General features: G+C 32.6%; 1 protein-coding gene across 1 annotated transcript in view; it reads left to right on the top strand.

The window, feature by feature from the left end:
• The first annotated feature begins 403 nt into the window (after positions 1-403).
• The window catches only part of LOC136033646 (uncharacterized), a 38,997-nt gene continuing 28,116 nt past the window's right edge, over positions 404-11,284 (top strand). The window contains exons 1-2 of the mRNA XM_065714462.1: positions 404-561; positions 8,226-8,439. Coding sequence (XP_065570534.1) covers positions 459-561; positions 8,226-8,439 — 317 coding nt within the window. The 5' untranslated portion in view covers positions 404-458. The remainder of the gene's footprint in view (positions 562-8,225; positions 8,440-11,284) is intronic.

The following is an 11,284-nucleotide window of genomic DNA, read 5'->3' as shown; positions in this document are numbered from 1 at the left end:
CCACCCAAATGGGCGCCACTGTTAATGGCGCCTTTCGTCAAAAGAAACTGAAAACCTGGTCTCCAACCCCCTTAGGAAATATTTTCCCAATATTTGTTTTTTGCTATGGCAAATGGAATACTATGGGGTTGTGTGAAGTAGATCCTCCCTCCCTCAAATGAAAACTATATAGTTTTTAGACAATTCGTTCGGTTTTAAATCTTTAAAACTTTTCCACCAAAAAAAAAGTTTCACACCTGTTAAAAATAATCCTCGACTTAACTTACTAGCTTAGGTCTAATCGCACCTAAACTCTTGCCACCACATAAATTATTTCGACTTGCATGTGTCACTTTTAGGGATTTCCTAAGGTGCTGACCCAATTTGAAGAATTGGATTTTGTGTATAGACTGCTTCCTGATTTGAATTCTCTTGGGAGTATAACCGTTACATGTTGTCAACATGAAAAGTTGATAAAAATGAATCTATTTCAGTTCAAAGAGTCTATTCATTTAAGGATGTTCAAAATTATTGGAACCTGTCTTGTTTTAATAACTCTGACCCATTTGACGAATGGACAAGGTAAGTTTCTAATCCAAGGTAAATTTTCATTTGTATCAAAGGGACTAAAATCCCCTCGGAAACGAAATGTTTTTTGCTGCAAAAATGTGCCCTAAATACTAGACAAAAATTAAGTAGTTCGTTAATTTTAAGTCTTTTTATTTGGTAAATATCGAACAGTTCATATTTTTGACCAACAAATAAAATGAACATACCACTAGATGCCATTTCTGAATAAAACAATCACTTTTTTCGCTAATTACATTTTAAGCCCTTTTAGGACCCTTGAAAACAATAGTTTCATAATTTTGTCTGTGATGCCTTTAAAAGAAAACCCCCTACAGTTTGACCGAACATTTTCCAAAATGAAAAGTTTTAGTCCAAATTTGCATTTTTTTTTTTTTTTTTTTTTTTTTTTTTTTTTTTTTTTTTTTTTTTTTTTTTTTTTTTTTAATGTCTTCAAATACAAGTAAACCTAATTGAGCTCTTTTGTAACAATATAAATGTCAAATAAATAAATATAATTTACACAATTTATCTTGAATCAATTCGGAAAGTCTTCTGAGGTAATACATAATTTCTAAGAGCACACTGCTTTTCCATTTACGAAAAATTGAGCAAAGAAAAAACGGGTTTAATTTCGACAAAGCAGTGAACAAAAAATAAAATATAAAACTACACTTAAAAAAAAATCTCTCGAATATTTCGGCCCCACGTCCGCGAGCCTTTCTCAACGAAGAAAAAAAAAATTACACCCGACAATTTAAGACTTTTTTAAGACATCACAAACAAAAAAAAACCCGACAACACAACAAAAAAGAATATATATATATATATATATATATATATATATATATATATATATATATATATATATATATATATATATATATATATATATATATATATATGTATATATATATATATATATATATATATATATATATATATATAAACAATAAAATAAATAAAAACAACTCACATTATAAAATAAAACCCCCAGCACTGATGGTAATAACTTTAGAACAAAACAAGACCTACTGTTTATAATGAAACCATAGGCTCCTTTCCTCTGCAACAATCGGTGTATAAATGGAAATCTATTAAAAATGAAAATTATATTTACATGAACAGAACAAAATCAGGTCACCCAACCCCACATCCAATCAAAATCTTACAGGTTAATGAAACAAAGTTGTGAATTATAAATTGTTTTATCATTTGCTATTTTAGTTGCAGTCCGTGGACTTCTCACAGCATTAACCTTGCCTTGACTTTCGTTCGCAAGGTTATCACTTGTTTCGGGACAATTATGTAAATCAATATTCGTTGAAGTTGTTAACTGGTCTTTAATTAAATTATTATAAATTGAATTTATCTTAAAATCTCTTTCATCTCTATTAATAGTAATACCCCCATAGACAATCTTTTTTATTTCTATAATTTCTCTGAAACTTTGTAAAAGTCCTAAGATTTATCAACAATATTTCTCTGATCAAATAAAATATTGTGATGAGAAAAATTATACACGTGTTTCGCTATAGCGGATTCAAATGTTTCAGGTTTTTTATTATGCCTTAGTGAGCAGTCTATCTCAATTTATGTGTTGCTGTAGCCTATTTTGTAAATTCTGCTGTGTTCTACCTACATAAAATTTACCACAAGAGCATGGAATTTTGTATACCCCCTTTTGTATATTTCTTGGAACTTTATCTTTTCCATTATTTAGCCGTGAGCTTATAGTATGTCCTGATTTAAAAGCAGTTTTTTTTTTAATTCTCTCCTTAATTTTTGTAACAACAATGGGATATAAGGCAAAGTTATGTAATATTAGAAGAAAATGGGTCAACTCAAAAAAAAATTACACAACTTTGCCTTTTATCCCAATGCTGTCACAAAAATTAAGGAGAGAATCAAAATAATTAAACTAGAACTTTACCAAAATATTGACCAACAACCAGTGGAATCAATTGGAGGAGGAGGTAGCGGTCGCTCTGAGATTTTAAAAATATCCTTTTTTTATATTTTTAATGAAAATGGTTTTTTGTAGAATTTGTCCTGAAAAACCCAACAAAATTGTCCCGCCAGAGAGTTTTGAAAAATAATTTCAACCCGTCCCTCCCCCATTTCGTCGAACGTTATTTCCAGTAACACCTTACTTTACTAAGCATAAAGTGAGTATCAAACACAACCTCTTTAAACCTTTTCTCACAACGAGTGTTCCTGCGTTAGAGCATTTACTCTATTCTTGAAATGTCGAAACGAAAATGTGGAACTTCAAGGTGAATAGTGGTGTGTTGTGTGGGGGCAAGGAGCCCTGGTATATTCTATAATTTTTTTTTTATAGATTTTTTTCGTTTTAAGCTTAGTCTTCCACGCATAAGCAGGCACTTTTTCTGGAAAACACAAAATTCTGTAAACTTGTAGATACTCCAAACTTGTATTAACGGGATTTCAATTACCCAGTAAAATTTGACGGAGCAATTTCAAACAGTTCGTGTTTTGCTGATTGGAAATATAGAAAATTCATCATATCTAATTTTACCGATTAAAAGCTTCGAGGCTGAGACAATTTTTCTGATTTTGAAAAGGAGGGAATACCCCCGAAAAGGCTGGCTGTCTTAATGAAATCCCGTCATCAAATTCAGAATATCAGAGAACCGTACTATGAGAGTTTAAGCTCCTATCTAAATGTTGATTTTAATTACTAGAAGAAGGGTCACTGATCCATGTTTATTTTTTTACCCAGGGGCTATCGTATTAAACCAAGGGCTCTAAAATATTGGGAGATGGGCCATTCGAATGGAAATCAATCGTCACAGTGCCCTTTAAATTTTACCAAAAAGATTTGAGGTTAACTAACCCTCCTCCAATTTCTAACCCTCTCCCCCGAAGATATCCGATCAAAATTCTTGATATAACCATTTGATTCAGCATAACTGAAACGTCCAATATATATATATATATATATATATATATATATATATATATATATATATATATATATATATATATATATATATATATATATATATATATATATATATATATATATATATATATATATATATATATATATATATATATACATATTTGTCTATGGGGAATTCATGATCCCCCTAGCTCTCGGGGAAATGCTCGAAGTCACAATTTGCCCATTGGTCACATATAGTAATTGCTACCGAGAAATATACAAAAACTTCCTTGGGGCAGAATTACCTGCAGAGGGGATTTTCCACAGAGAGAATTTTCTTTAAAGAGGATAGTTTCTAGAGGAAATTTTATAGAGCGGAGAAGAGGGAAGGGAATTTCCTGACATTATTTGAAAACGGAGAGAAAATAAATGAAAAAAAAATGCTTTTCAACCGAAAGTAAAGAGTAACATTAAAACTCAAAATGAACCGAAATTATTCCGTATATAAAGGGGATACCAATTCCTCAGTCTGCGTTCTTTACGCTGAGGTTTGATTTCGTGTCAGAATCCTTTAAGATAGACTGCTCAACCATAAGTTGAATTTGAATGAGAAGTATTTATAAAGGACTTTAACACTTTAGCGTAAACAGCTAGAGCTGAGGAAGGGACAACCCCTTATATAAGGAAAATAGTCTTTTCCTTTTGAGTTTTAATGTTTCTGCTTAATATCAGTAAAAAAAATATGTTGTTATTTAATTTTCATCAAGTATAGCCTTGCTCTATTGGATGATTCTTCTGTTTTCCAAAATCATGCAAATTTTCATGGGCTACCTTTTATTGCATAACTCTAAACTAATGTTTTAGCATATATATTCGCAATAAGCGCAAAAACTTTACTTGCCATTATATATTAGTAAATTGTTTTGAAAACGCTCCTGTTAAAGTTTCGGTTACCATTGAGAAGGACCACTCTCTAGCTTTTCATAATTTCAACTTGTTCTTTCATTTGAAAACATTTTATGTGTAACTGTATCAAACAGTTTTTACAATCATTTTCGCAAAAAAACATTAATTTTATTTTATTCGCTGTATAAAGTAAAACTATAGCGCGGTGGATGTCGGTCTTTTTGTGGCATCATTTACATGAAATTTTTTTATAAATTTTTTTTTATAATTTTTATTTTTTTTTATAATTTTATAAAAATAATTTAATTTTTTAAAATTAAAACCCTCAGCAAATTTTAACAAATTTATGACCTTCGTAGATCGTTTATTTACTCCGGAAAATGAACAAATATCTTATTACAAACATTTTCATTATAAAAACAAAGATCACCGTGCGAAGCCCGGTCACCCGGTATACAAATTCTTTTCGTAATTTTCCTGATACATTGCCCAGCATTTAATGCGAAGCAATTAAGAATCTGAGATTCATTTCACAGCTATCAAACGGGGTTATCTTTCTTTAAGATTGTGTGATCAAGTGATTTATCAACAAACAAATTGTGCTTTAAAGCTCCTACTTATCCTCAAGCCTTTCAACCCTCTGGGATCTCTAGTTTCAGTCAACAGACAATTTATGACACATATTAAGGGGACTGGGAAGGAAAAAGGGATTTTGCTAAAGTTGTGACGTATTTAAATGATTTTTTCACACTAGAAAATGATAAAATCGTAAAAATGTGAATTAAACAAAAAATTTTCGAGGAAAATTATGTATATACAAATAATAATTTGCAATTACTGCTTGTTTAATAAGATGGATATTTAATTTTTTAGCTTTTATTCATCATTTTTTGGTGTATACTTCCAGTATTACATCTCCAATTTTGAAGTGCCTTTATCACTGTACCAGAAAAAACCCCTTACCTCCAACAAACAAGTTTGAACCCAATTGGTCCACTTCTTTCCTGTCCCAAAAATAAATTTTTAACTACATCAAAAACTTTATCAAATAGTCCGTGATAACAAACTGTAAGTACGGAGCGACCCGGCTCAATAGTAACCGAAACTCTAAAAACCGGAATTCTGATACCAATAGATACATAAAAAGAATTGGATTTATATGATAATTTTAAATATATAAGTTTCACTAAGTTTAGTCCAACCCATCAAAAGTTACGAACCCGAGAAAACTTGCCTTAATTGGAAAAAAGGAGGAAACACTCCCTAAAAGTCACAGACTCTTAATGAAAATCACACCATCTCATTCAGCGTATCGGAGAACCCCACTGTAGAGGTTCCAAGCTCCTATCTGCACAAATGTGGAATTTTGTATATTCTGCCAGAAGAAAGATCACGGATCCGTTGTATATTTGTTTTTTTTCCAAAGGTGATCTTATCGACCCAGTGGTACTAAAATCTTGCAAGAGGGCTCATTTGAACATAAACTGAAAGTTCTAGTGCCTTTTTTAAGTGGCCAAAAATTTGAGGGCAGTTAGGCCCCCTCCCATGCTCATTTTTTTCCCGGATCAAAGTATCCGGATCAAAATTTTGAGGTAGTCATTTTGTTTAGAATAGTCAAAATATCTAATAACTATTTCTTCGCCGACAACTTACTCCCCCACAGTCCTCGGGGGAGGGGCTGCAAGTTACAAACTTTGACCAATGTTTACAAACAATAATGGCTATTGTGAAGTTTACAGACATTTTCAGGGGGACTTCTGGTGGCGGGGTGGGAGGATTGTGTCACGTTGGAGGATCTTTCCATGGAGGAGTATTTCACATGGGAAGATAATTTCTATGAATGGGGCGCTGGATATCCCTGCATTATTTAAAAAATGATCTGAAATTACATTAGATCAGCGAGTTTTTTTCAAATGAAAGTACGTAATAACATTAAAACTTAAAAATAACCAGAAATTATTACGTATATGAGGTGATTCGTCTCTTCGTCAATACCTTGCTGTTTACGCTAAAGTATTGTTAGCAACTTCAAAAGAGCTATTTATCTTAACTAAACGGTCCTTGTGATTCAGGAATCATTCTTAAGGAATTAGAACAAAATTTGAATTTTAGCGTAAAGAGCGAGTTACTGACAAGGGGGTGAATCCTCTCATATTACGTATATGAGAAAGTTCTTTCCCTCTTCAATCGCTAAAGTTCGAATTTTGTAAAATAATGGCCGTAATAAGCTATAATTTGTTTGTGTTATTTTCAGGCCAATCTTAGCATTTAATTTTACATTAAGCAGCTTCATATCTTGTTTGACTCTTTGTCCTAACTCTAATTTTTAAAACAATAATAACTTTAGTGTAAAGAGTGGGTGGTTAGGGAGGGGACAGCCCCTTTCATATACGGAATAATTTCTGTTCGTTTTAAGTTTTAATGTCGCTCCTTACTTTCAGTGGAAAAAACTGTTTTTTTTATTGAATACAAAAAGGGTTTAATTCCTCTCAATATTTTTTCTTAACAACCTTTCAGGGACGGTTGAAAATCTGAACCAATGACTGTACTATTATAAATTTTAGGTCAAAGTGTATCTTCAATCGAATGTATTTCTTTAAGAGCCATTTTACGTTTATTTTTGTATTCTTATGGGTTTGGTGTTGATCTCTCTTTTTTTTTTAATTCTACGACACTAAATTGGTTGCAATAGTGGCGTCAATATCGATTTCCTTCTTTTTTTCTTGGGGGGGGGGCAAAATTTATTCTTCAAAATCTAGGGGAGGGGATTAAATTATCATTAAAAAAATTCGATTGAAAAATCTGCAAAACAAGGCATTTTTTAAAGAAAATATTCCGAATGTGGTATTTGTCAAAATCAAGGAGGAGGGTAGAAAAACGGGGGTCAGAGACCCCTTGTTCTAATTTGACACAGCTGAGCTGCGGTCACATATTTAGGTTTTTGGGGGGTGTTTACCACTTATACTTTAAATTATATGTATCTTCCTATCCTAATTGTTTTTTATTGTTAATTTTGAATTTTGAGTTCTTAGGTAGTTTGAATTTTGATCGAATTTACAAATTCCAAACCAGTATTGATTTTGATGCACGTATTGAACGGTACGATAGACCCAAGGAAAGAGCGATATGGATGCTTTTTATTCCGACCAAGGCACTTAGAACTTTTGTAGAAGGTTTGAAGGGAGGTCATATGACTGGAATAAGCAGAATATAATTTTAATTTTACTGAAAACAAAATACATTTTAGGTTTTTTCATTTTTTTTTTAAATTTAATAATTAAAAAAATATTAAGACTTTAGGAATAAGTGTCAGTATATGTTTTATTAAACTGTAAATCTATAGTCATTTGCTTTTTTTTTTCAGTAAAGTCTAAATTATATTCTTGTCTTGAGAAGGCACGGGAGTTTTCGGCCCTACTAATAATTTCTGCGATCTTAATAATCTGTAAAAGGCTAATTTATCCGTTTCACTTTCTTGAAGTGTCTGATTTTATTCTTTAGTTTGACAAAAGCCTATCGTTTCAAATAGAAGCAAGCCCTTTGCAGCCCCTGGGTAAGCGTATTGAAGTCGCTTAATAGCCCTAGTATTAAAACGTAGTTTTGTCAGCTGAGCGCCTTTGCAAACAGTTATAAAGAATCACGGACAGTGAGAAAGAAATTTGGCTATTTATTTTCACTGTTGGATTTGACAACACTGACGAAAATAAGATAATAGCCTAAGAACTTCCTAATTTGGAAACATCCTAAGGAGACGTTTTATGAACTATGCTTTTCAGTAATGAATAGACCAAAGATGGGTCCAGGGCGCGAAAACTGTTTTCATTTTAATGTACTTGGTAATTTCAGTTTTATATTCTTCTTCCAGTTACACTGTCTGAATCAAAGGCAGCAAAAGATAAAGCTGTCCGGCATATATTGTCCAAGAGAGAATTCAACCATGGCTGGGACGGCGGTCACACAATCCGAGTTGTAACCGGTTTGCAGCTGGCTGAAGACGGATGGTACAAGGACAATACAACCATTTTGGAATCCGCAAGCGTTCGGCAGCGAGATGCAGAAATTCTATCAGTATTTGCAAAGTAAGAGTCGACCTGGAAAACCTACATTTTCAGTTGAACAATTGCTAGATAAAACACAGAATGAAAGTAAAGCATGAACTAACAGTATCAAAAGTTGTCTCTTCTAGATTATTAAATAAAAAAACTAATTATTTTAGCTGAAAATAAGGAGCGACATTAAAACTTAAAACGAACAGAAATTACTCCGTATATGAAATGGGTTGTCCCCTCCGCAATCCCTCCGCAATTTCTGTTCGTTTTAAGTTTTAAATGTCGCTCCTTACTTTCATTTCCAAAAACTTGTTTTTTTATTTAATTTCTGAAAGTTTTTGAATTAATGTATGTCTGATTTTGGCTCTCCATACATAAATTATTAAAACGAAATTTGCATATTAATTCTTTTTTTGGCTAAATGGCTTTCTCTTAGTGCTGAGGAGGGGTTCCCTATGTGGGCTGATATTGCTCTTTTAGATTCTGAAAAATACCTTTTTAGTAGTAATTTCATTAAAGGAAAATCATTGAACCACGTCTGGATTTTGATGAGCATCTTGCTTGTTTCTTTACTTTATAAGTAAAAAAAAACAAGTTTTTTGAAATGAAAGTAAGGAGCGACATTAAAACTTAAAACGAACAGAAATTACTCCGTATATGGAAGGGGGTTTTCCTCCTCGACACCCCGCTCTCTACGCTAAAGTTTTTTATTGTTTTAAAAAGTAGAGTTGCGAGAAAGAATCAAACTTTAGCGCAAGGAGCGGGGTGTCGAGGAGGAAAAGCCCCTTCCATATACGGGGTAATTTCTGTTCGTTTTAAGTTTTAAATGTCGCTCCTTACTTTCATTTCCAAAAAACTTGTTTTTTTATTTAATTTCTGAAAGTTTTTGAATTAATGTATGTCTGATTTTGGCTCTCCATACATAAATTATTAAAATGAAATTTGCATATTAATTCTTTTTTGGCTAAATGGCTTTCTCTTAGTTTTTATCAGACGATTTTGAGAGATAAGGGGTGGGGAAGGAGGCCTACTTGCCCTCCAATTTTTCGGTTTCTTAAAGAGGCAACTAGAACTTTTAATTTTGAACGAACGTTTTTATTAGTAAAAAATATACGTAACTTAAGAATTAACTTACGTAACAAACTTTGATAATCTTATATTTTTATTATGTATACGAGGGGGTTTGTACCGTCGTTAATACCTCGCTCTTTACACTAAATCGTAAGTTTTGTCCCAATTCTTTAAGAATGACCCCTGAATCAGAAAGGCCGTAGAATAAATAGTTGAAATTACTAAAAATAATTTAGCATAAAGAGCGAGTTATTTATCTCCTCCTAAATACCTCGCTCTTTATGCTAAAGTATTTTTAGAACCCCTCATATGCATAATAATCTCTGTTCGTTTTAAGTTTCAATGCTACTCCTTCCTTTCACTTGAAAAAACGTTTTCATGTTTATTTTTCATTGTTTTCTTATAGTAATGCCAGAAAATCCTGCGCCCTTCTCATTGAATTTTTCTTCCACCATGACAGATTCCTCCAAGGAAAGATACTCCAACATAGCCCCCTCCCCTCAGCCCCACCCCCAAACAAAATAAAATCCCCCTGAAAACGTCTGTACACTTCCCAAAAACCATTACTATATGTAAACACTGGTCAAAGTTTGTAACTTGCAGCCCCTCCCTCAGGGATTGTGGGGGAGTAAGTCATCCCCAAAGACATAGTTATTATGGTTTTCGACTATGTTGAACAAAATGGCTATCTCAAAATTTTGATCCGTTGACTTTGGGAAAAATGAGCGTGGGAGGGGGCCTAGATGCCCTCCAATTTTTTTGGTCACTTAAAAAGGGCACTAGAACTTTTCATTTCCGTTAGAATGAGCCCTCTTGCGACATTCCAGGACCTCTTGGTCGATACGATGACCCCTGGGAAAAAGAAGAAAAAAAAACAAACAAATAAACACGCACCCGTGATTTGTCTTCTGGCAAAAAATACAAAATTCCACATTTTTGTAGATAGGAGCTTGAAACTTCTAAATTAGGGTTCTCTGATACGCTGATTCTGATGGTGTCATTTAAGATCCTATGACTTTTAGGGGGTGTTTCCCCCTATTTTCTTAAATAAGGCAAATTTTCTCAGGCTCGTTACTTTTGATGGGTAAGACTAAACTTGATGAAACTTATATATTTAAAATCAGCATTAAAATGCGATTCTTTTGATGTAGCTATTGATATCAAAATTCAATTTTTTAGAGTTTTAGTTACTATTGAGCCGGGTCGCTCTTACTACAGTTCGTTACCACGAACTGTTTGATTTACAGAAAAAGTGTAAATATGAGCAGTACCTTTTAAATTAGCTATTAAACATCTTGGCTGTCTTGCAGTAGCCTGGTAGCTCTATAGGAAATAAAAACTAAAAAAGGCACGTTACCACTGTCATTCAAAAAAAAAAATTCTAGAAGAAATTCTTATTCTTAAAATGCACTTTCAAAGAATAGATTGCAGCTGCTTTTTCTTTCGTTCTATAATTTTTTTTGTCAGCTTTAGTTTGTTTTTCCAATCAAACTAAAACAAAAAGTTTTCCAATAAAAAAGAAAATAAGAAAAAATTTCAAAATATAGGCTCCCTCCTCCGAATTGGAGCCATTGAGTGCCAAGGAGCTGAGACAGATTTAGTCCCATCAGCGCCCGGGGCAAGAATAGCTATTTGGTACCCCCTGGTTAACAAACCCATTGTAGAAATTAGATTATGATTATTTTATTTCTCTAAACAATATTGATTTATTTTACATTTATTCAGTTGTTTTATTTTAGTATTATTAATTTATTTTTGTGCATATGTTATGCATTAATATAAAATCCTAATATGTTAAATAGCG

The sequence above is a fragment of the Artemia franciscana genome, chromosome 12, assembly GCF_032884065.1.
Source record: "Artemia franciscana chromosome 12, ASM3288406v1, whole genome shotgun sequence".
Classification (NCBI taxonomy): domain Eukaryota; kingdom Metazoa; phylum Arthropoda; class Branchiopoda; order Anostraca; family Artemiidae; genus Artemia; species Artemia franciscana.
This window is presented reverse-complemented; position numbering and strand designations above follow the sequence as displayed.